This window comes from Chanodichthys erythropterus, chromosome 18, assembly GCF_024489055.1.
Source record: "Chanodichthys erythropterus isolate Z2021 chromosome 18, ASM2448905v1, whole genome shotgun sequence".
In the NCBI taxonomy this organism is placed as follows: domain Eukaryota; kingdom Metazoa; phylum Chordata; class Actinopteri; order Cypriniformes; family Xenocyprididae; genus Chanodichthys; species Chanodichthys erythropterus.
Window position 1 is genome coordinate 3,502,606 of NC_090238.1, and position 26,401 is coordinate 3,529,006.

The window sequence follows — 26,401 nt, forward strand, 5'->3', positions numbered from 1 at the left end:
ATAGGCCAGTGTTATATATTTTGTTCACTTGAGTACCTACAACCCAAATGTTTCCAACTATTTGTAAATCAGGTGTTTTAATAGACAAGGGAACAACTGTTTTGATATATTTATATTTATATCTGCTTCATACTACAGTAAGTTTAATAATATCATCCATGAACATGATTTCTTCCCGACTCCTATCCCTATTCTTTTCCACCATCCGCTGAGATGAAGACCACGTCCCAAGATTGCGTGCTCAAACTTGGCGTCATCAAGCTATGCCTTTGTTTTGAATAGGCCTCTAGCGACCTCTAGCGGACAGAGTTCTTACATACTGCACCTTTAAGCAATGCTTTTACACTCGTTTCATCCAAAACAAAGCTGAAAGCAGATGTACTGTAGGCATGTCTTGCAGTTCAACATATTATGCTACAAATAATCCAGTTGAGAACTTGGCATCTCAAATCTGTGACAAATCCTATTTCAGACTGAAAACAAATGATGTAAATTTTTAACAGTAGGAACTTGATGTGAATTGGCACGTGAACATATCTTAGTATTTAGGTAACGTTACTTACCTCAAGTAATCTAATGGAATATGTAATCTCTAGTGTGTCTCTGTGTTTTTCTCTGCTTTGCCTGTTCCTCGTATCTCCATTTGTCTCACTCTGTTGATTTGATTTTCTCCATTTTTTCTCCTCTGTCTACTTTCTCCTGATGGTTTGAAGCATTTAATCAAGTAAAAGAAGACCTGTGTTTCAGTTTACCACAAAGACAACATTCAAGCCAATGTTTTTAAGAAAAACTCTTGAATTGTTTATTTTGGTTTGAAATATGCATACTATTGATAATGCAAAAAATCTTTTCCTGTTTGTCACAGGCTAACATTCTTCTCTATACATGATTCTTTAATGTATTTGATAAAGAGCTGTATGCATTCACACACACACTAGGAAGACCATTGCGATTAGTGAACCATGAGCTGAAGCTTGTATGATGAATCACACACTCGATCACATGGGGTAAAACTGGGACGCGGCCTCAGACGACTGGATCTCCACTTGGGCCATTTTAAACTGAGTACACTGAAGCCACTTGCGCAGAGTGAGAGGAAACGACCCTGATCCAGGGTTCTGGAGACACTGGTGGTTTACCCGGTTCTGAATGGCTTGCAGACGCAGCTGGAGACCCGCGGACAGATGCTGTCGACAGAGAGAGCGTTTATCATCTAACAGGGAGATTTTGAAAGCAAGAATGCCTAAACTGATAATCAATATGATGAACACTTACATTTAAATTAGACTGGATCATTGGCAGCCACATGGGAATCAGCTAAACAGAATGAAGAAGACATTGAATACAATAAACACTGTGCTGAAAAATGCTGCTTTGAGCACTACAGTCCAAATTCACACTTTTATTTAAGCATTTATGGTAATAAATCCCTCTTACTTTCACAAAGATGGTTGAGTTGCACTCCTGCAAGGCCTCCATTAGACTGATGACATGCAAACACACCATCTCTACCATCTGAAACACACGAGCACAGTATAAAGACCTGCCAGCTCACTGTTCTGTCTGAATTAATTACAAATAGGAGTCATTTTATATCTATTTGTGTCATATCAAACCCATATGCTTGATCTAATTGAATGTAATCCGTTACATGTTAAAATGACAAGCTTCTACCAAATGAATACTGCAAAGAGAGAGAATCACATTCAGCCCAAATCAGTGCTGAGTTCAAAGAGGCTTATACCACTTTGTTGTGGGCCATGAGCTGGAGGATGCTGGGAGTCACGCGGCTCCAGAACTCCAGACCGGTCAGGATGGCGACCGAGCAGAACTCGTTCTGGTTCTGGTTCTGATTGGACGGGACGGCCGCGGCCTGCTCGCAGTAGATGGTCCACAGCTGGGCGAACATGAAGGCGTGGAACAGCGAACACATGTGCAGCACTGACGTCTGCAGACACACAGAAGAGCATCATCAGAGTCGCGTCTCTGGAGCTCGTCCGAGCAGAACGGCTCCGCTATCCTACCTTGGATTGTTCTGGGAATCCTATCAGGATGACGATCAGATGGTCTGCAATATGAGATCCAGCATCCAGTGGAATGGGCATACAGCATGAGGAGCCCTGGTGCAAAGCACTGTGGGTAAGAGAGCCCAGCAGCAGCCAGGACAGCTGGCGAATGTGCGACACGCATTCGATGAACTCTTTGGGTCTGAGGAAACAGAAGCACATTGTAAGAGATGCTCATCACTGGGAGCTGATGCAAACACACATGTGATGATTTTACCCCTGTTGCATAGCAGACGGCGGGTGGTAAAGCCAAGGCAGGTAGCGAATCACTGCTTTGTTGTCTCTGTGGTTGCCTTTGCTGATCTCCATCGCTGCAATCTGAGCCAGACCGACCTTCAGATTCCCGCCGAACGTGTCCTCGTGCAGGGGCTGACAGCAGGCCTTCATGTGGCTCTGAGATACACACACATCACGCTTTCAGCATTTTACATTCATGCATTTGACACACACTTTTATCCCAAGTGACATAAAGCTTCTCATAGGCCGATTTTCAGCAGATTTCCAGTCAAAGCCTCGGCTGTGCAGGGGTTCGGTCTGTGATTACATGTTAACAGCTGTATCGACTCGACTCCCTCCAGGCAAAATCAACTTCCGATTCGCACAACTTGTGTTCTGAAGAACTGACAAGTGGCTGGAAATCAGCTTTAAGTACTATAAGAATAACCTTTGAGTTTCAGAACTGAAAACTTCCTTGTTAGTCTAATAAAATTTTATTGACACCAGACCCAGAGAACGACTGATCCTGGAATGTGTCTATAGATGGTGAAACTCCGCCTCCACAGAAGAAATCAACGCCCACTTCATCATTGCATCATTAGCCCCGCCCACTGGTGTGTTAGTGAGATGAGGAGGAGAGAAGAGCGATACAGGACTAAAATAACATCACCTTTCAAAGGATCCTAATGCAGGAATATGGTTATTTATTTTCAACAATGTGAATGTCTCAGTTGAGCTTTATTTATTTGTGTTCGGTTCATTTCACTGTGGATTATTTGGTAAATCAATCGCATTTCGGCGCAAACAGACTTTTACGATATGGACTCGACAGTAATGCAACAACATGTGAGTAACTGTGTTCATTCTAATGCCTGATCTGATATTAATGATTCATGTACAGTCACATGATCTTTGTCTGTGTGTCGGTAAATCAAACCAGTGACTAAACGCTCAACTTCACCTTGCTTCTCTTAGTAGGATGAAAATAATCTGTTATTTAAACTGTGATTAAATTATATAAAGAAAGAGATCAAAGAATGCTCCCTTTACAATCGCTGGAGCTGTCAATCAAACAGAGTGAATTTATCAGTGACTGAGTTCTGGACTCATGCCAAAAAACTCCCGTTTTATTCAACAAATCTCTTATTTAGATCACGTTTGCACTGTTAGTTATGATGAAAGCATTCGTAGTGTGCAGAAACTGAGTTAGATTGATGAGATCACTGCTTTCATGAGCTCAACATATCTGTGATCGACTACAATGATCATCACTGCAACCTTTCATGCCACGATCTAAATATAATGCCATAGATCTAAATGTAAGGCAACACTTTTCACAATTAGTTAACCTTGAGAGCTGTAATATTAAAATAGTACTAAATAATACTTGGCTATTTCCTAGGCAAAGATGTCAGCCAATCACAGCAGTGGGCGTTTACACTGAAGTCTCACAGTAGACACGCCCCTTGAAACAGAGCATTCAAATAAGAGGGCTAAAATCAGGGTAGAAAAATACCTTTTATTTCTAAATTATGAAAATTTTTGATGTAAAAAGCATACTAACATTATAGAGCACCCCAGGAAACATGATAAAACAATAAAACAAAGCAGCTCAGGACCCCTTTGGTTTGTCTAATGGTTAGAGAGTCGGACTTGTAACCCGAAGGTCACAGGTTCGAGTCTCAGTACCGGCAGGAGATGTAGGTGGGGGGAGTGAATGAACAGAGCTCACTTCCACTCTCATTACGCACAACTGAGGTGCCCTTGAGCAAGGCACCAAACCCCCAATCACTCCCTGGGCACCACAGCAAAAAATGTCTGCCCACTGCTGCGAGTGTGTGATCACGGTGTGTGTGTGTGCACACTTGGGATGGGTGAATTGCAGAGCAAAATTCTGAGTATGGGACACCATACTTGGCTACATGTCACGTCACTGACAGGCTTGTCAGTAAACCGCCACTGTTATGATTGGCTCACGTCACTGCATAAGAAAAGTATCAATTATTATAATTATAATTAACATTATCAATATAAAATCAACATTATATAAATTCCATGTCTTCCCTGAGAATTGAATCCATGGTTTTAGTGTTGCTAGCGGAACGGCCGTCCAGCACTGAGACAGACGTGTGCTGAAGTTTCCATGCATGAACATGACAGCCAATGCACAAAGATACATGAAGCATGACAGTGCTCACTCTCAGCCCTGATGTTTCGATGTGTGTGACAAGTACCTTTAGTTTAGTCAGCGTGTGCATGTCTGCGATGAAGTCCAGCAGCTCGCTCAGATACTGCCTCAAACACTCCATGGCCGCCGTGGTACACTGAGGGCACAGACATCTGTGACGTCTACAGTCACCACTAATACACAGATCACACTAATGAATGATGAGTCTCACCCCGGGCAGAGCGGTGATCATGTGTTTCTGGAGGATGGTGGACTCAGCCAGCCTCGTCCCGATGTCTGAACACACAAACTGAGGACAGCAGAAGATACGAGACGAGCATTAATGACTCTCAGACTGATCACATGAGACATTTCCTGCAGTTTGATCCTGTTCACAGCTGTTTGCACACAGCAGCACGTGACACCAAACCAACCACTGAACCTTAAAAAACATTTTTGCATGTTTTCGTACATGATATGTGAAGCTGTCATATTAGTGGTAATAGCAATAGAAAACTAGATATGCACCCAAATGGCTTCACGGTTGTTTGATCTAATGTCCCTTATTGTGAGACAGAGATTCACACATTAAACTGAATCACAAACTGAACCTGAACTGAAGTGAACTGATCTGAATAATGACACTTCTCCTCTGTAGAGCTGTTTAATCAATAATCAATGAACTTTACAACATTAACACTGTCATTTACCTGTTTATTACTGTGAATCTGTATTGAATCAAGCTGATTTCACATGTAGTACCTGCACCAGCAGCAGTAGGTTGGTATCAGGAATTGAGGACTTGAACTTCAGAGCCTGAAGCAGCTCCAGAACGACGATACGCGACATATAGAACTTGTCCCTTTCCTGCATGAAAGAGGAAGAAAGCAGATGTCATTGAAACATGTGTTTGCCAAGATATAGACACACTTCTGAATGTTGATATATTTCGTTTGACAAGTTAACCACTGCTTCTATCTGATCACTAGATAATCTATCAACAGCAAAATATCATATTTTATCAAAGTCCCTTCAAGACAAGTCATTTCACTCGGTGGCCATCTTTGAAACGCCTCTCAGGCATCCAAGTGCAGCTCCTATCTCTTTAAATGGGGAAACATCAAATTCTCCAAAGCTGTTTGCCAAGCTTTTGATTCAATTTCATATTTGAAATCACCAATGAAATCTGACAACAACTGTCTCATTATTTTTTTTCCAAACGCTCGTATCATGACAAAAAAAATGTATTTTTCAGGCTGGATCAATCTAATACGCATGCGCAGACCTAAATGTGCGATGACTTTACTAGTCGGCGATTGGCTCTTATTCCGCCATATAGCCCATTGCATTTTCTCCCATTCAAAACAATACGAGGGACACGTCTTGTGTTATTCTAGAGTCTTTGATTTCATATACATATATCTGACAACAAACTGCACAAATGTGTCGCGGGTCACAGCAGTGTTTCCTGTGCACACGAAGAAACAAACATTTCTCAACTTGTGTGATCTGAATCATGAACAAATGATTCTGATGAGCCTCTTCTTTTAATAAATCACAGTCTCAGAGGTTCTGATGTCAGTTCTGATGAATCATCTCAAACCCAATGTAAGAATATGACAAGGAAACTAAAAGAGAACTAATGCAGTTTTTAAGCTTTGCTCAAATGTTTTTGGTGGAGTTTATTTCAGGATCCTCTGCTTTAAAAACACATTAATATTAATGATGATCAAGGTTTTGTCTTCTGCTTTTCCATACAAAGCACTGCTTCAGTCACAGCATGTAGACATTATTTTTAAGAGAAAGAAAAATAAAAAAGAATTTCATTAGGAATTCTGAAATATACTCTTCTTCTTGCTCCTATTGCTACTGATTCAGAAACACCAACAAAAAAATGTACATTGATGATAATGAAAGGATCAATAATTATTCCGTTTAATCCCCAATTTTTCCCAGACATGAAAATATCCAAAGGAAATACCCTTTGAAATAACAAAAAAATATTTTTTTGAATTTTTTTAAGGAAAAGTGTGTGAAAACTTGTGTTGCGACCACCAGATTCTCCCTGCTGGAATAAACACTGACATAAAGGCTTGTTTACCTTGCTGAAGGTTTTGTAGCATAAACCACAGATCTCTACGAGATACGACAGACTGAACACACCGTACTGGAGAACAAAACTCAGCAACTTGGAGAAGGGCTCCAGCAGACTCTGTCAGAGAGACACGAGAGAAGCAGTGAGGAGCTTTATGACCATAACACACACATCTGATGGTGTAAACAGTCATTTGATGCGTCATTCTCATATCATCTGACAGGAACCTTAAATACAGAGAAATGTGCGAGCTTACTCTTGTTGCATTTGTGACTGGAATCTTCAGCAAACAGATGATTATTCTCAGGCTTGAGTCCAGCGGACACTTCATACAGGAAACAAGAGAAAGTGTTAACATGAGAACACTGTGTGTATTTATGCACAGGAAGACCGAACCGGACCTTGAGTGGCAGAACAGCAGGTAGTTTGGTTAGAAACGTCTGGAACTGGTTGCAGATGGTGGTCCAGAGGTTGCTGGGTGAGTCCATAGGAAGAGTCTCCATGAAGGTGGCGATGTTGTCCAGACAGTGCAGTATAGCGCCTCCTGCTGGCAGAGACTTCTTATTGTTCAGCCCCTACAATGACACCATGAGCTTTACAACATGTGTGGTTTATAGATACCCAACATCCACAATCCAACATTTACAGTTTATGCACATGCTATTAGTATAAAACAGTGTCAAAATAACAAATGCAAGGCTGTTCCTGGAAAATTAAGCACTAACTGTGGAAAACAAATCCCTTCTGTAAGCAGGAAAGTAATTAAAAGGCTGTAAATACGGTCACAGAGTGTCTGTTTCGTGTGTCAGTACCTCGAGCAGCTGACTCAGCGCTGCCACAGAGCTCAGCTCATTGAAATCAATCAGAGACGTGGCCAGTGTCCGCAGGAAGCTTCCATCTGAGAGCCAGAGAGAGCAATGCCAGTGAGATATGAGTGTTTGCCTGGTGTGTGTGTGGCTGAGGTGTTTCTCAGACCTTTAATGTTGCTCTGGAACAGCTGTGGCAGGATGCCGTTGGGAGCGAGTTGATGGAGGACGCAGCGGAGGAACTGCTTGGCCACGCCAGCGACGTTCCCGGGAATCAGCATGCTGCACACACAGACCAGTCATAGGAACTCCGGCTCTTTTTAGGGAGCTGGATCACTTGAGCCGGCTCTTTCGGCCCCCAATGCCTCTTCATTTACAGATTTTTACAATCACATTTCTCAATACTCGTGTCACTTTTTCAGAACTCTTCACACAGTGATCACAGCTTCAGTCTATGTGGGATAAACTGTGGATCATTTATCATTGCTTTGGCACAAAATGCATTCGATGATGACATCTGTCAAATTACATGAATTCATTTCTCACTTAGACACAAACACCAGCACAACTCTAGAACCTACAGGTCAATTTCCATGTGTAAATACTCTTTTCAAAACTGTTAAACTTTCAATACAAAACTAAATAAGACAGAGATTAGCTACATTTCTACAGTAACACCGTATTAAAGTATATTCTGAATCTAAAAAAAATCAAATGCTGTCAAAGCAATAACTGAACACCTTCACAAGTGTTAGCTTTTCAGTGTCATTACCCTCCATTCAAAAGGGGAAACAGGAATAATTTTGCACTGGCTTATTTGGCATTTATTCACTATCAAGGGTACGGCCTTACGGTGGTTTAGTTAGTATCTTAAAGACAGGTCTTTTTCTGTAAGTTCTCTTCATCTTCTGCTCCTATTATTAGTGGAGTACCTCAGGGCTCTGTTTTGGGTCTGCTTAACTTATCTTTTATGCCAGTGATACACAGCTGTACCTCTTGTTGAAAGCTCAACCTTTGTTGGAATGCTTCTGGTTAGAGGTGTGCAGCGGAGCCAATATCTGTATCTGTATCTGCAACAATCTAAAAATTATTCATATCTGCATCTGTATTTGGAAAAAAAAAACGGAAGTGGGCATGGCTTTACCTGGAAATTCGTACAATTACTTTAGAAGACTGTTGTCTATTAAAGCCTATATATCTGCTTTCTTCATAAATATTACTTCGTATATTTTTTATGATTATAACATTTATTAAAATATCTGCTAACTGGAAGACTTTCTTGACATACGTGCAGTAGTGCTTTGGATGACATGATCCGATAAAAAGGCTATTTTAGTACAGCATGGAAAAAATTTTTTTTTCCCAGACTATTTTTTCTCCTTTTCAGTTTTCTAAAATATAAAATTAAAATAAAACTATGAGCTTTTCCCATTGCCGCCCCCTGTCTATGGAACCAAGTGCCTCTGCACATCCGCCTTGCACCTTCCATTACCCTTCTTAAATAAATTTAAAACCATTTTTAAACATATCTCTACTCACTGGCATTTTAATACTATCATACTCCTGTTTTATTGTCTGTTTTGTTTGTCTTTACTGTTGTTATTTTATGTTTCTTTACTCTGTTCAGCACTTTGGAAAGCTCTGCTATGTTTAAACGTGCTACATAAATAAAATTGAATTACACTGTAATGCAAGCATGGACCAGGAAACGAACTGCAGTGAATTATGCACAGTAGAGTGTGTTATTCTTGTTTTGTAAAGACATTTTTAAAAATCAAATGTGTAATGCTCCTGTTTTTTATGTTTTTAGGTCATTGTTTTACGAGTGACAAAGTATGTCTGTTGGGTGAAAGCTTTGCTACTGTTGTGAAGAATGACTTGATTTGAGACATGAACTAAGTGTTTTGGTAGTTTAGTGCATTTTAAATGTGAAATTAACTGCCATGAAGCTGAAAGTTGGTTAGGAGAACTGACCTAAAAAGTGACCTAATTATTGAGGAATGTATCCTAGCAATAGTAAAAAGCTGTAAATTATTCAATGTAATTATACTAAATTATAAAATATTGTAAAACATCAAACATTATTAAAACTGCATATTGAACATTATAGTGAACTCTCCAAAACGCAAAGCATTCCTAACGAATCACACTCAAAATGAACACAGTGTGCCATATAACAAATAAAAAATAAATTACAGTATGCAAAGAGTAACTCACCTTTCAGCCTGACCTGTGAAATTGGAGTTAGAGGCCAACCTGCAGGATTAAAGCAAAAAGCTGAAAGAAAGCCATAGAGATCCTAGTGAATAAGTGTCTGCAGATGACTCTGATGTGACCGTACCTGCCCACAGACTGCATGATCTCCAGCAGCAGCGGAGCGGCCAGGTCCGGACTCAGATGGATGAACATGGACAGAACCACCACGGCCAGAGCCAGAGTCTCCTCGTCATACTCCTCCAGGACAGCCCCGCAGTCCCGGCACCTGATCCAATTCACACACAGTTGAGGTATACTGCAAGTCTTCACACTAAAACCCTGACGCTCACTCCCCACCTGTCAGCCATCGTGGTGGGCTGTTCGTCGCTGAAGTCTTCTGGTGCTGGAACAAACATGCTGACGGTGCTCGGAGCCGACAGCAGACTCGTCTTTGTAGGACCTGCGAGAGTAAATGTAAAGGATATTGGGACACTGTACATCAGAGCGGGAGGTTGGGTGATTTCTCATGACAGTGAGTGTATGATGATGAAGACCGACCCGTGTCCCAGGTGCTGATGTTCTGCGGCGCGCTGGACTGATGCTCGAGCTGACGCTTCATTAACTGACTCATAGTCACGGCACCCAGAGAGCCTCGCTTCACCTGACGATACTGAGCTGGAACAGGAAACACACCGTCATGGGTCTTCATATTCACTAATATTATCGATTTAAACTGAACTGAGCTAAATAATAACACTACTATCTTTACTGCAGAAGCTGAATGTGTCTCATATTTGATGAAGTTTGCATCAGTAGGGGTTCAAGTGTGTTGTGCTAAAACTCTATTGTAATTGTTAAAATTTCCAAGGTTCAGCATTCTCCTCTAATAGTGATCAGGCAGACCAAACCGGGAGTCGCAGAGACTTGAAACTTTGAGGTCTGCTAGTACTCACACCGTATACAACGTCACCAAGTCATTTTTTTTGCGTGAAATTTTCAAGTATTTTGGATTTTTTGAAAAACATACTTTAGCGAACTAGTCCTAGGTGTTTCACCCGATCAGAACCAAACCAGTTTGATCAATAATTGTCAATAATTATGAAAAAAAGCTGAAATTTCGATTCACGGTCGCTAAGAGGCGCCAAAATGTTAGAAGTGGGCGGAGCAATTTTTATTAAAATGTCCATAACTCATGAACGACTGAGATATTTTCACCAAACTCAGCACACCTACGTAAGAGCTTATTCTGGTCAAGTGAAAAAGACACGGTGACTGGCCACTTGGTGGCGCTATAACAGGAAAAAAACATGAAAATGGCTATAACTTCTTCACCCTTATGCTGGGTAAACACTAAAAGATTTTTGAAAACTTGCAAAATTTTCAAAATGTTCCCCCCACACATCAGGATTTCTGATCATGTTGAATATTTACGATTCATGATCGGGCGCCTCCGACGTTCTTCTGAGCAGATTCAGTCACTCTTAACACACCTTACACCACAGGGAAATCTGATAAAATAATCTGTAGAACCATCAAGATAATCGGGACATTAACTAGGATTGTCGGGAGGGGAGAAATCGGCCCAAAATCAGCCCGATTATCTTGTAGTGTGTACCCAGCATTAGTCTGGTTAATTTGAAAATTGGTATGCAGTATCTTTGTCCATGATTGTCTATGAGGACATTGAAGTATCTCAACAAACATGTCCACCATCGGCCAATGAAGTTTGTGCAGCTATCAGACAAGGTTAACAGAGGCCAATCGGAACAAAAGTCACTAGAGGCCAGTGAGAAATTCGAAAGAAATCAGCCAACAGGGGGCGTCTTTGTGTATTATGCCTCTGTAATCATGCGGTGTAATCTCTCAATCAAATTGTTTATTAAAGTTGTCATGAAATAAAAAAAAATCTATTTACTTTGTTAGCGCATATTACTAGTCTTGTGGTGAACAATTAATCCGTGCAAGTCAATACACAGAAAAAACAAAATGTTTGTTGTGGTAGCTGAAAAGTTACTTCCGGTCTGGAATGGCTTTCCTTCTCTGATGACGTCAGTTTGACGGCTTGGGTTGAAAACGCTTAAACCACTCCTCTGCAACCATTCGTCTGCTATGAGCGAGATATGGACAGGAGGAGCGCTAAAGTAAACTCTGCCCTCTATTCAATATTCCGTTTCACTTGGAAATACGTCACAACATTGGAGAAAAGCCGTTTGCAACTTCCGGTTCACGCGGACTTTAAATATTCATGTACTTGTAAAAAACAAACAAACAAACAAAAAAACAACTTTGGCGAACTAGTCCTAGGTTTTTTGTTCAACCTCAATAAAATCAATGCAGTACAATTCTCTGGACTCTCTATATCAATAATTATTAAAAAAAAGTTGAACTTTACCCTTTGGATAGCAATAATTGAGCAGTGGCATTTAGAAAATAGACAAGGCCAAGTACATTCAAAATCCTAACTCCTAAACGAAAACTCAGAACTTCACGAAAGTAGGTGAGCTTATGTGACATATGATTCTAAACAAGCATGCAAAATTTTATGGAGATCGGATTATAGGTAGCACTATAACTTTTAAAAACATATATTTCCTATGGTAAATTCCCTGTATTGCCTGTAAATGGTCTTTTCCATCTATGATCGAGATGTTTACAGGCTTGCTAAAAGAAACATTAACTTTTTACATTTAAAGGCCTTAAAGCAAATGAACCCCAAACACTGCTATATGCATCGCAGCTATATTTGATTCGGTTATTTTCCTGTTTATTACAGTGAAGCTGCTTTGAAACAATCTGTATTGTATAAAGCGCTGTAGACTAAAGCTGCACGTTGCTTTTTCCCCACATCTGAATCTGATCAAATCTCTCAATCTAACAGCACAAATGAAGGATCATGAAGCAGAAGCAGTGGGCCGGTATTCATATGAAAGTGAGTTTGTGAGTGATTTACTGGAGACTGAGGAGCGATGGCTGGTTTCGGGGACGGCAGCCTCCAGAGCCGGAGCCGAGGCCGATTCTCTGGGCTTCTCCAGGTTCGTCAGAGATTTCTCATCTGTACATAACATGTCTGAATGTCAAAACCTTCAGTCTCTGAACTCTGTGTGCAGTCAGTTCAACAATGGCAATTTCCCAACACTGTTAGGACAATAACTAGTAGTCTGAATTTGCACTGTGCATTATCTAGATTAATGCCTTTAAATCCATAATAGTTAGTCTCACTGTTATTCTACTTCTTATGCAAATTCACATATATTGTGAGATACTTTTTATTAAATGAAAACAGAACAAATACAAATCAAAGATGCTGTATATTATCTGTGAGCTGTCTGACCTGACTCTGCGGCCGGTTCTCTCATCTTGTCCAGAGTGTTGAAGGAGATGTCCAGATATTCCCTCTGGATGGCACTGACGGCAATCTTCCTCTCTTTGCGCTGGCGTGGCACGATCTGAATCTTGAATTCGGCTTCATCGCTCTCGTCGTCAGGTTTGGGCTCGCTGTCTCTCTCATCAGTCTCGTCGTTGTCCTCATCTCCAGGTCCTTCTAGAGACTCGTGCGCATCCACAGGGATGTGGCGCAAGACAGACCGGTTTGAGGGACTCGTCCCACTGTTATCCTGCGTGCAAGAATCATCCAAAGATGCGTTTGGCATGTGTGACGTCTTTCTGAAGAGATCCCTCTTCTGTTTCAGAGTCATGGTGCCCTCCTGATGAGCCGTTGAGTCTGGGAGCTCCAGAGACGTCGGTTCAGGCTTCTCACGCTGCTGGTCCTTGCTGCAGTCCTCTATGCTGACCTGGACGACGGGAGACGAGTGTGCGGCCTCAGGTTTGAGTCTGAGCGCCTCAAACAAGTCCTCGTTGCTCTCGACAATGCGCAGCGGAGGCAGCGGCTCGAACACCAGCGAGTCGCTGTCGGAGAGTGAGAGAATGGAGCGCTTCTCAGGGATGGATGTGCAGTCTGAGGAGAGATCTATGAGATCTGGATCGTCCTTGTCCAGCGCCAGTCCACCAGGGATGGTCAGCGGCGAGTCCAGGCCGGCGGGTTTATCTTCAAACGTCTCCATACAGCTCAGTCGCACCTCTGGGATGATGGGCCTGATGCTGTCGTTCTGAGCGCTGGAGCCTCTCCGGTCCATGATGGAGTGGCCGTTGGAGGAGTCTTTCCCATGGTGCTGCGCTCTGTGCTGCTGTCTGCCTGTAGAGGAGGATGAGGAGGGCTGTAGGGCCGGTGGACCCTGCAGGTCGCAGCGGTCAATGCAGGACTTGCGCCGGTGCTCGTCCAAATTGAAGAGGATGGAGTCGGTGTTGCCGATGTCCAGAGACTTCTGCTTGTGCATGGCCTGCAGTCTCTTCTTCCTGCTGCTGCTGTCCTCTCGGCCCGAGTACAGCAGTGTGTCCTGCAGAGCACCACCCTCTTTATATTCGGCCAGCTCGATCTCACCTGAAGAACAGGAGAGCAGAAGACGATGAAAGCGTTATGAGCACACACGGATCTGTACAGGCTAGAGAAGTGCTGGTATACGGTAATACGATATATCACGATGAACACGGAAGAGAAGCATGAGTGAGTAAAGGAGACACGCTGAATGAAAATACACATTATCTCTTGGGCTGCTTCTACACTAATCTGGATAGGGTTGGGCGATATGGCCAAAATCACACTATGAGTAATTGTATTTCATGATAATAATTTAAATCACAATATGGTTATTTTTGCTTTAACAAGGTTTTTGTGATATCAAAAATTTTTATACCATTGAAATTTCATAATTCTTGCTACCAATTTCAATATTACAAAAATTAATACTAGCCTACGTAAAAAATAAAAAACTCTCAAGCTCACTAAAACAAGAACAAAGAAACTAATTACAAGCAATAGCGCAGCAAACTTAGAAATAAGAAACTACATAAATTGAATAATCAAATGTATAAAAACACTACATAGCCTTCACTGTATAAATTAATATAGTTTAATCCTTAGTAACGTTACAAAAGTTTTTCAGTCAAGAGCAGTGAGTGATTTTCTCTTTGTCTGTTGTTGTTTGATTAACAATAAAGGATTAGTTCACTTTCAAATAAAATTTTCCTGATAATTTACTCACCCCCATGTCATCCAAGATGTTCATGTCTTTCTTTCTTCAGTCGAAAATTAAGGTTTTTGATGAAAACATTTCAGGATTTTCCTCCATATAGTGAACTACAATGGCCTCCAAATGGTTGAAGGTCAAAATTACAGTTTCAGTGCAGCTTCAAAGGGCTTTAAACGATACCAGACGAGGAATAAGAGTCTTATCTAGCGAAACCATCAGTCATTTTCGAAAAGAATACAACTGTATATGCTTTATGTAGACACAAATTATTGCCTTGCACGTGCTTTCGCCGGAAAAAACAGAACTAGCGCTGCGTTCGTTCCGTAAGTAGAATAGGGAAGGCGTAGGACATACAGCGTAAGCTTTTTGAAGAATACGAAAGTGCGGTTTTGGCGGAAGCACTTGGAAGGCGATATTTTGTGTTTATAAAGCATATACATTTAAATTTTTTCCGAAAATGACCAATCGTTTCGCTAGATAAGACTCTTATTCCTCGTCTTGTATCGTTTAAAGCCCTTTGAAGCTGCACTGAAACTGTAATTTTGACCTTCAACCGTTTCGGGCTCCATTAAAGTCCACTATAAGGAGAATAATCCTGGAATGTTTTCATCAAAAACCTTAATTACTTTTCGACTGAAGAAAGAAAGACATGAACATCTTGGATGACATGGGGGTGAGTAAATTATCAGGAAAATTTTATTTGAAAGTGAACTAATCCTTTAATAACACAGACGGCAGCAGAAATATTAGGCTGCTGTCACTTTAAGAGTGAATGGATCCAATATACTGTTATACATGCATTTTTTTTCTCAACTCTTTACAATGTAGCAGTGTTATTTTTCTAGTCATATTTTCATATATTCATTTGTCAACATTTATTTTTGTAAGTGTTATAACTTAAATATTTTCATTATTGCCATGACGGACATGCCCCGCCCCGAGTACTCATTTTTGATCAAATGATCAAATGAAAAACTGACAAAAATGCCCATCCATAATATATATCATAACAAACATTTGTTTATACTTAAACATTTTTACATTTAATGCGTACTGAAAATATTATATATACCGGAATTAATAATGAATATGAAAGTTTGATACGTCACATGCCTAGTGCCGACACTCACTTCTTTGAGCGCTGAGCTCCACAGGCTGATACTTGACAGACTTGCTGCCGCCGATCCTCTTGAGACGAGCGAAGAAGGTCTGCGACTCCTTACTGCCAGCTCCCGTTGGAGTGTCATGGATGTCGGACTCGTCGAACACGCTGTCCTCCTCTGCACAGGAAAACAAAGGGCATTAATGCAGCAGGACGACAGGAACCGCTCAGATCTGAGTGCCGTGCCCTCGTACCTTTCTCCTTCTCGCTGTAGCGGCTGATGTTGGAGTTGTCGCTGTACAGCGGGCCGGCGGACACATGTGACCTGCAGCTGTGGTACTGAGCGTTCAGCGTGTTGATGGTGATGTGGATCAGATGGAGCACCACCTCTTTACTCATGTCCATATCTCTGTACGGATACTGAAACACAGCGAAGATGATGCTGAGACTGAAGAAGTTACTTACTAGGTAAAAACACAAATGAAAACACAACCTTCCTACTATGTTAATGCTTTTAGGTAAATAAAAAGTACATGTTCTTTTCACAGAAGAGATATTAAACCACTTATGTTTTGGTTAAAGAGAAACCAACAGACAGTTGTTTGATGGTATTCGGCATATTGTTTCTAGTAAGTTTCTAGACCTTGTCATGTGAGGAAACCGATCCTGAATGTGACCAAAACAAATGACTCATTTTGAGTTGATGTCATGTTGTTGTGTGTGTCTGCAGGAGCGTCATTAACCAGCATTAATCGCCTCTCCCTTTTCGAAAACTGGATAATGTTATTCAAGTACCTGTGATTCATCACAGCAAAATCAATTTAGAAAGTAATGATGTGATTAAAATTTAATCCACTGAAAAGAATGCTGTTACACTTCAATGATAAATTCATCTTTCTTCCATTAATTTCTATTACATATAACTATGGTTTATTTTAAGTTGATGTGTATTGTGTAGTGAGTGGCATCACTAGGATTGTACAGACTCCTGCCACACCAGCTGAAACACATGAAAATATAACACTGTGATTTTGAGTTCACAGATTTGACCTGGTCTGCCACTTTTCATCGCAAACTATGAAAAGATCATTTTCTTTGTTGTCTCTCCTTAAATGATACAAAATAATACCAAATAATTGTGGTCATTCTATTTATTCTGAAAGGTCCCATTCGACTTACAAAGCTACATGTGGGATTTTGGTTTTCTGTCTTTGTTAATTGTTATGACAAAAAAATGGGAATCTGCTAATTCCCAAATACTATGTATTTGCATATTTCACATATGTTGGTATATTCTCAATAAACATATTTATATAAAACAAAAAAGCTTTGTTTAGGATATGTGCAAATCAAGTTTGATATACTGTGTTTTTTTTTTTAAATGTGTTTTTTCTGTGTTTTTTATTTATTTTGTTTTTTCTAAAAAGTGTAAGTTTTTTGCATTAGGACTCAAATACTATGGTATATGTTGTGTAATTCAGGAGTGTTTAGAACATGATGACATGAACACAGCGATACGTCAGCTATAAATATGAAGCAGCCGATAAGATGAGGGTGTAACAGTCAATTTTTTTTTATTGCTTTTCTATAGCATTGAGCCTCAATGTCAACTATACATTGGTTTGGTTTCTTCTTTAAATAATAATAAAAAAAGTATACATATGCATGTAATAATAATAGGGGCTTTCGCACCATGTAGTTCTAAGAACTTAGTTATTGGAACTAGCTACCAGGTTGGTTCTCCGAGAAGTAATGTTCCCCTCGAGCTGTTTTCCTGGGTGCATTCGCACCGCCAATAGGAACTCTGAAGTGACGTAAACTGCGCTTGTTGTTGTGACTTTTATTTTGACAGCGCTGAGAACAGCTCAGCCAGAGTCTGAGCAAACAGTGCTCGCATTCCTAGTTTACGTTTATGACGCATTTTTGTCTTCATTAGTTTACAATCTGTTTAACAGTCCTGTCCAATACGTTATTAGATAGAACTGTAATACAAAGAAAGGAGCCAGTAGCTTTTGCCATGTGGTTGATGCCCAATGTCGTTAGCTGAGCAGAAATACATAATCATGTTTCTCTTGATCTGCTCAAAACCGCGCTGGATTTTCTCATTAGCGTAAAGTTGAGAGGTCCATCTATCACTGTTTTCCATGTTTGTAGTGTTAGTTTGTGGAGTAAATATTAGGGGTGGGATAATACATCGATGCATCGCGAATCGAGAAATGATTCTGGATCGATTTCGATATTTTTCGTGTGTACCATGATTCTCTCTCGAATCGATTCTGGGCTTAGTTTTCAACAGCAGATGGCACTGCTTTCTTTAGAAACAGTCGTACTCTGCTTGTTTCCAATTACTTCCACACACCACTTGAACCTTCTATAAAATAATCATTCATAAAGTTCATAAAGGTTGAAGTGAATTACGAGGGTGTTTGCAGTGGGCTGTTTACATGAATCTTGTGTCATAAAAGCATTCTGAGGTGAAAGTACATTCACAGACTCAGCCGAATGCACGAGTGCTCTTTTTCGTTTTTCGAGCATTTGAGCCTAGAGCGCCATCTGATGTTAAAAACTAAGTTTAGAATCAATTTGCGATGCATTTGGAAAAAATCAGATTTGATTCACGAATCGGGATGCATCGACCTATTGTCCCAGTAAATATATAGGCTGTGTACACGGCTTTTTAAAAATGGCAGGTGCTGGTGTTTCGTGTGCGTTTGACCAATCAGCGTACACTTACATCACTGGTAGCTCCTTTTGTAATGGGTCAGAATGGGTCGTAATTCGCCACTCATAACGTAACATGCTCTAAACACACCTCTTAAACATGCAGAATAATGTACAGGAAAGTGGATATTTTTTGCTGTAATCGCACCTTTGAACGATTACGAAATTGTGGCATCCATAATCGTAATCGCAATTAGAAATTCGATTAATTGTGCAGCCCCAAATCAGGCATTTTCATCGTTTATCGTGTGTCTTTTAACAGGGTTGCCTGACCGGCCCACCAGTCGTATTTAGGTTGAATACCTTGTAGAGGATGACGAGCAGGGCTTTGAGCCACATCTGTCGTATGTGCGGTTTGAGGGCCCACAGCGAGCAGCGCGGTGGCTCCTGGAAGTTCGGCCTCAGCTGTGGACACGTGCAGTACTTCAGCACCTGCACCACCAGCGGCAGCAGCTGCTTCCCCAAACCAATGTTGTAGTCCATAACCTGAAGAGACCAAACACAAGCAGTCTGAAACCCTGTCACGCTCCGCAGAAAGAGGCGAGCAGACAGCTGAACTCACCTGAGCGATTCCTGCGATGAAGGCATTGAAGCAGGTGGAGGAGCGCATTTTCTGAGGGGTGATCATGAAGCATCCCATCTGCTGATCGTATCCCAGCAGGACGTACAGATGCCGCTTGACTGTGTTGAAGGCTTTGGCGCTGCCGATGTCTGCCTCGGCACTGCTTTTGTCTTTGGCCATGAACTTCATGAGCACCATGATGAGCTGGTGGACGGTCTGGTGGTCTATACCGGCGTCCTCCGGCAGCAGATCTTTGATGACGGAGTCTTCCTCCGGAGGAGAGATCTCACCTGCACGGCAACAGCACATGTTTACTGTCTTCTGCAGACATTGTGCATGACGATAAATATACAGCACATGCTCAACCGACAGCCTGACAGCATGTCCAGACACCACGTCATGCTTTGAGCGACACTACACTTAGTTGGTAGCCTGGTTTCTTTGTCAGCAGCATTGCGCCACACACTGACATCTCAGTGCATGGATCGCGGAAGTCAAATATTGGGATTAAGTTTATGGATTAAACACAGATGTTGCGGCAGATGTTGAGTACATGACCTTTGAAAATAGTTACTAATGTACTAATGTTATAAAGACTGTCTCTATTACACGGTTATGCCAGTAGGTGGCGACCAGTGAGTGTTAAAATGTATTTGATAGAGATTAATTTAGTCTTCATTCATTCATTTAAAACAATTTTACATAATACATAATTCCTTTCATTTGGACCCATTTATAACATTTTAGACATTTCAAAACAGACTCGTTTACAACACTAAATAGACCCAGACAGCAACATAGTGTAGCCCAGATCCGGCCCACATCTGGTACATGTGGATTACACACGGATTAGATGCCGGGCCGGATCTGGGCTACACTATGTTGCTGTCAGGGGAACATTTTGTCAGAACCTTAAGTAAATGACATATTATATTGTTTGGTTGTCTAATGTTTTGTTTTCAGAATCATGGAGGAACAGTGATTTAAAAAAAAAAAAAAAAAAAAAAAAACATTATTCAGAGTCATAAAATTAAGCTTAAAAGAATATATAATATATCTGGCTTCTAACTTTATTAAACGCCATCTCCGCTAAACGCCATCTCCGTCAAAAATGAGATAATGAAATCGAATTAATGCTCTCCGCACATAGTACACATTCATAAAATTCTTTCGCTTCAAATCAGATAAATCCCAGTGTCAGCCCATTCAGAAATACCAGTTCATTGGCAGAAACTGCTAAACACCACTTCCCTTGGTCAGCAAAAGCCTTTAAGTCCACCTAAGAACCAATCGGAAGATGCAAATTGAATCATATGATTTCAAGATGAATGACGGTGTGCGTATGAGCTGCCTTTCAATTGTAAAAGTTCTCATCATGTTTTGTCCATCGTTACAGTGGCAATGACAGGATTTACTATTACAACTAACAGAAACAGAAACCCACACACAGTATGGACTTGCAGCAAAAGAAAGTCAAATTTGTTAAAGGTGCCATAAAATTGAAAATTGAATTTACCTCGGCATAGTTGAATAACAAGAGTTCAGTACATGGAAATGACATACAGTCACTCCATTGTTTCCTCCTTCTTATACAAATCTAATTTGTTTAAAAGACCTCTGAAGAACAGGCGAATCACAACATAACACCGACTGTTACGTAACAGTCGGGATCATTAATATGTATGACCCCAATATTTGCATATGCCAGCCCATGTTCAAGGCATTACACAAGGGCAGCCAGTATTAACATCTGGATCTGTGCACAGCTGAATCATCAGACTAGGTAAGCAAGCAAGAACAATAGCGAAAAATGGCAGATGGAGCAATAATAACTCACATGATCCATGATATCATGATATTTTTAGTGATATTTGTAAATTGTCTTTCTAAATGTTTCGTTAGCATGTTGCTAATGTACTGTTAAATGTGGTTAAAGTTATCATCATTTATTACTGTATTCACGGAGACAAGAGCTGTCGCTATTTTCATTTTTAAACACTTGCAGTCTGTATAATGCATAAACACAACTTCATTCTTTATAAATATCTCCAACAGTGTAATGTTAGCTTTAGCCCGTTAGCCACAGAGCATAGCCTCAAACTCATTCAGAATCAAATGTAAACATCCAAATAAATACCGTACTTACGCGATAAGACATGCTGCATGACGAACACTTTGTAAAGATCCATTTTGAGGGTTATATTAGCTGTGTGAACTTTGTTTATGCAATGTATTATAGAGTCGCGAGCTCCGGGGCGGGGAGCGCGAGCATTTAAAGGGGAAGCACGCTGAATCGGTGCATATTTAATGATGCTCCAAAATAGGCAGTTAAAAAAAATAACTTCACAGACACATTCAGTGAACATCTTAGACTTATATTACATATTGTGAAAAAGCATTCTAGGGCACCTTTAAATACCAATGAATTGACTAAAGTGACATTTTTGAAAATAAGGCATTTCAATACCTGACTAATAACCATTTCATTGCCATTAAAGTGAAAAACAGAGCAGCCTGGTTAAAAAATGCTTATTTAAAACTAAAAATGTCAGATGGACTTAAAGGTTTTTGCAGTGGAATCCTTCATTTAATAATTAAAATGTACAATCTTTATGTAGCCTACATTAACAAGGATCTGGGACAATTATAATGCATTGATGATTCTGAAATGTTTTCTTATTTTAAAGACACTTATTATCCAGTGTGCGAATTTCTGCACACCACACCCCTCTAGCCCTTCGGCGATCCATGTCTCACTGGACATATTAAACATCAAACATGGATGAGGAGAGACTGATGGTTGAGAATTAGAATTGGATATTAAACGACAAATTCCTCAAGGAAAACCACAAAGCATGTCATTTGGTGAAGTGTCAAAAAAGTGTGTTTTCAGTTTTGCGTTCATCCGCTGCAGTGTGTTGGGAGTGTGAGTGTTTTGTGAATGTCTCGACTCTTGAGTAACATTCACTGTAGACAGGCACATTACCTGACACACTGTTAGAGCATCAGCAATGGATGTTTTCATTGTGTAAGTAAGCCATGAATGACTGTCAGCGGTGTGTGCTGTGTATGACCTGCTTTACCTGCCAGCACTTTCTCCAGCATATTTCCCAGTATGGGTGCCGACTGCTCCTGTCTTATGAGTCTTAGAGCTGAATCCAAAAAAAAAAGAGAAACAGGACTTCTTTGGTGAATTCACAGACAAATATTTGAGCAAAAGTATCATTTCACTGTTATACTGTAAAGGCTATCAGCAATCAGCTCAACAGACTGAGTGTGTGACTGACACTGATGGGAAGTTCTTGTGAATTCATACGTTCAGCTACAGCAACAGTCAGTTCAGCACTCACGCAGTTTGTTGCACAGCGTCTCCGGGAGTGAGAAAGCCCGTTTGGATTCAGACGGACCCTTGACGCTGTCTCGTAACGAGCGGACGCTCTTCTGCCGGTTGCGGGCGAAGCGAGCGCGTCTGATCTTCCACATGGCGGCGTCGCTCAGGTTGGCCACGTTGGTCCTCACCGCAGTGATGGCTTACACAGTAAATCAACACATGATCAGCATATCTGTATGATCTACACACACTCTATGGATGCTTGACAAGAGTAGTTCGTTTCAACACACTCACTTGTAGGAAAAGGGAACTCTTTATTGCAATCCAGGTGCAGCTGCGCCTCCAGCGACAGCGTCTCAAAGCGGTTGACGAAGAACTCCCAGCTCAGAGCGGGAATCTCCCGCTTCAGCGAGTGCAGCAGCAGCAGTTTGCTGAGGATGACGGGACGGTCCCGGACCACCGTGTCAAACTGGAAGTCCAGGCACAGACACAGGCCCTGGTGGAGACAAACACAGACACGTCTGTTCATCTGACTCTGCCTTCAGAAACGCTGTGATGGCGATGCCTCTCCGCTCACCTGCAGCGCGGGCCGTTTGATGGTGTCCAGCAGCAGCCGCGCTCGGGTGGCCACGGCCGGGTTGACATCCTCCACACTGGCCAGGAAGCAGCAGAAGGCGTGTGCTAGAGAGTACTTCAGCAGGTGGCTCTTCGTCACCGAACCGATGTCCAGAAAACGGCACAGCACTGCCACTCGCTCCACTGAAACAGACAGAAGACATCAACAAACATCTGCCTGATGACATCAAACACCATCACGTTGTCATGAACACTGGGGTGCTGTGGGTGTTACAGTGCGTTACTAAGATGTTCAAAATGTGTGTTTTTAAAGATTCAAACCGGGATTCAAACTCGAGTCGCCTGATGCACAACTGCACTACAGGACAGAGTGCTGCTAAAGTGTTTTCAGCTCATTTTTATGTGGTTATTATTGTGTTTCAGGTGTTTTCTTCCTGTCTGGTGTTCAAGAGTCTCTGGCCCTGTTTCCACCTGGTATTAAGAGGTGTTTTGGTCGATCGGATCACAAGTGGACGACGTTAACACAGGTGTAAACAGGGTGTGAAATGTTTTGAGCTTGTGTAGTCTAAAATGCATTAGATCAGATTGCTTTCATAGTGTAGACGCTCATGTGAATGTGTTCAAACAGCGCAAAAGACCACCTGCTCTCCACCTACTGACTAGGGGTGGGACAAAATATCCATAGGGCAATATAGTATATCGTTGACCTTCTCCGTGCTATACGAGAATCGATACACTGACACCAAATATCGATATTTTAATTAATAAAACAAGTCACTCTAATAAACTTCCCTGCTCCCAAGTGTCTAAAAACACACCATTTTCCCCTTCTGTACCAGGTTTATATAAACCAGTTAAATGTTTTGGTTCACACAAAAGTATAAGCATATTAGGTTTAATGCAAGTTGCTGCAAAGCACTGAAATGTTCCCAGGTTTAAAAAAAAGAGCTTGGTAAATGATGATCAGATTTACAGAAAAGTTGATAAGCAGTTAAATTTGTTAGTGTACACACAAAGAAAAGTTTAAGTCTTTAATAAGAACAATAATAAAATGTTTAATTTACTTAAAATGTTAAATTTAATGTAGGGGAGAGTGGGGTAAGATTAACCAGTGGGCAAGTTGACCCACCCCCTGTATCTTGGCAGCCGTACCATTTTATTGTCATGTGACCATATATTTTAGAACCACCCATCATTTCACCCATCATTTTTTTGGCTTGTCAAAGTAAAATTTTAACGTAACGGATGTAAAAATTTGTCCAGGTCTAAAACGACGCATAAAACCATGCAAGTCATTTAGCTAAACATTATTCTGGTAAGCTAGCTAGCTTTTCCTAAAATGGCAGCTATGGGGCAAAGTGAGACAAATGCTGTGGGGTAAATTGAGCCAGAGTTTTAACTTACCCCACCATAATGGTCGACAATGCAGAAAAACTATCATGTCAAGAACCTTTTGACTAAAATGTGTATTAGTTTCAGTGACATTTATTCGTTCTTATTTAGTTTTCATTTAATTTTACTCAACAAACACTCTGTTCAGTCTGTTTATGGGAAGGTTACAACTTTGATGTTCAACATATTGTTTCAGAAATGCAAACAATTAAAGATACTGAAATTTCAACTTCATTTGGTTGGTTTTATGTTGTTTAACTTGGCTTTAAAAAAAGAAATATTTGTAAAAGGAAAATGTCATTATTAAATTAGATTTTAAAATAGGTACATTAGCTTTTAAAATTTCACATGGGTTTGATTCAGATTCAGTTAGATGGTCAGTTTACACCCACCTACTGACTCGGCTCAACTTACCCCTAACCTGGGGTAAATTGAGCCAGAGGAACACTTTTTTATAAAAAGCCATATTTTTGGATGCCTCTGTCATAGATGTATTCTGATCATTTAAAATGATACTAAACATCCTGAAATTACTTTACTTTCATTGTACTTCTCCCTCATTTTCCCTTATCTTGAGGACTACATTAGTAAAAAATGGCTCATCTTACCCCACTCTCCCCTACAAACTGAAAAAGACTTTTTGTGCTGTTTTCTAACCGTTCTTCAATAAGGAGAGAAAACCTGCACTTAACCTTTTCACTGGTGAATGAATCATAGTAGGATTGTCTAGCAATATATATCGATTATCACAGAATTGCTGTATCGTGATATTATCAGTATTGTGAGCCATGTATCGTGTATCGTATCATGAGGTACCCTGTGATTCCTACCCCTACTGCTGACCTAATCCATAAACATTATGGGAAGCGCTCTAGCCAGACAGGATTTAAACTTGCTGAAGACCCATGTTTGGTTTGAAGACGAAAAACGCACCAAGTACAATTTTCTCCCACATTTACCCGCCCATAGACCCTTTGCTCGAAGAAATCAGGACAGAAGTGGTTGAAAGTGGACAAAAGAGACGGATTAAAACACCAGGTGTAAACAAGAACTTGTGATTCAATCGACTGAAACGCATCTTAACACCAGGTGGAAACAGGGCCTCTGTGATCTTCCAGTCTGCAGATGTTTGCTTAAATCACTAACCCTGAATATAAGCACTACTAATAATGTGCAAATGTCAGATCTACTGTTGATAGAGCTTTGATTGTTAGTGATTTCAACATTCACACAGATAATGAAAATAACACATTAGGTTTAGCATTTACAGACATTCTCCATATGGTGATGATGTTTAAGTAATAATAGTGCTGACTGATTTAGCGAACACCCCTAATTCTACACTCTTTAATTCTAATGCCTTTTAACAACACGTCAGTAACGTCCCTTCAATCCTCTTTATCCGGTGGTGTTTGTGTTTGTTGATGTGTGAAGCGCACAGGTCTGACTCAGCTCAAGGTCACAGCGTCTCTCTGTCAATCACCATAAGAGGCTCCATTTAATCCCACAGTGAGCAGTAACCGTGGCAACAGAGTGTTTTAGGAAATGAGCACAGCCGGTGTGCAGTCAGACCTGCTTGGAAACGGATCTTCCAGTCCTGACTGTTGAAGCTGCTGTCCACCAGCCTCCAGAAGATGTCGGCTCCGTGAGACAGAGAGAGCGCGTGCAGGAGCTGCGGGACGACCAGAGACGCCAGCTGACAGAACTCTGACCTCAGCATGGACCACAAGCTGCAGAGAAACACAAACATCACACGTATTGTTCATATATTAAGCCCTTTTTATCCATGAGCACATCAGAAACTGTGATTCACGCTCTCTCTCTCGCTCACAGTCGGTACCGAATGCAGCTGTCAGTCTTCTGAAGGGGAGGCGCAAATATCAGCATCTTACACCTGTTATAATGTCCTTGTATATAGAATTGATGTGAACTCTTTCCCCGCCATTGACTGAATTTTCCGACAATCCATGTTTTCACTGATTTACGGTGGGGGGCGCTATTACGCATCTCCTGAAAGAGTACAGAATCTCCAGATCAAAACACAGGTGAAGAAGAAGCAGATTTTCTCAGCTTTTTGTTCAAAA

At 40.9% G+C, this 26,401-nt stretch overlaps 1 protein-coding gene across 1 annotated transcript in view; it reads right to left on the reverse strand.

Moving 5' to 3' along the window:
• Positions 1-998: 998 nt before the first annotated feature.
• The window catches only part of LOC137007130 (protein unc-79 homolog), a 52,813-nt gene continuing 27,410 nt past the window's right edge, over positions 999-26,401 (reverse strand). The window contains exons 23-51 of the mRNA XM_067368443.1: positions 25,890-26,047; positions 22,927-23,108; positions 22,644-22,845; positions 22,369-22,548; positions 22,093-22,170; positions 19,019-19,308; positions 18,760-18,942; positions 15,990-16,155; positions 15,764-15,913; positions 12,870-13,984; positions 12,497-12,593; positions 10,105-10,221; positions 9,904-10,069; positions 9,692-9,832; positions 9,568-9,606; positions 7,520-7,632; positions 7,357-7,442; positions 6,946-7,119; positions 6,801-6,869; positions 6,551-6,661; positions 5,212-5,316; positions 4,682-4,759; positions 4,517-4,606; positions 2,284-2,459; positions 2,025-2,208; positions 1,745-1,948; positions 1,438-1,515; positions 1,276-1,317; positions 999-1,187 (exon numbers count right to left, since the gene is read on the reverse strand). Coding sequence (XP_067224544.1) covers positions 999-1,187; positions 1,276-1,317; positions 1,438-1,515; positions 1,745-1,948; positions 2,025-2,208; positions 2,284-2,459; positions 4,517-4,606; positions 4,682-4,759; positions 5,212-5,316; positions 6,551-6,661; positions 6,801-6,869; positions 6,946-7,119; positions 7,357-7,442; positions 7,520-7,632; positions 9,568-9,606; positions 9,692-9,832; positions 9,904-10,069; positions 10,105-10,221; positions 12,497-12,593; positions 12,870-13,984; positions 15,764-15,913; positions 15,990-16,155; positions 18,760-18,942; positions 19,019-19,308; positions 22,093-22,170; positions 22,369-22,548; positions 22,644-22,845; positions 22,927-23,108; positions 25,890-26,047 — 4,963 coding nt within the window. The remainder of the gene's footprint in view (positions 1,188-1,275; positions 1,318-1,437; positions 1,516-1,744; positions 1,949-2,024; positions 2,209-2,283; positions 2,460-4,516; positions 4,607-4,681; positions 4,760-5,211; positions 5,317-6,550; positions 6,662-6,800; positions 6,870-6,945; positions 7,120-7,356; positions 7,443-7,519; positions 7,633-9,567; positions 9,607-9,691; positions 9,833-9,903; positions 10,070-10,104; positions 10,222-12,496; positions 12,594-12,869; positions 13,985-15,763; positions 15,914-15,989; positions 16,156-18,759; positions 18,943-19,018; positions 19,309-22,092; positions 22,171-22,368; positions 22,549-22,643; positions 22,846-22,926; positions 23,109-25,889; positions 26,048-26,401) is intronic.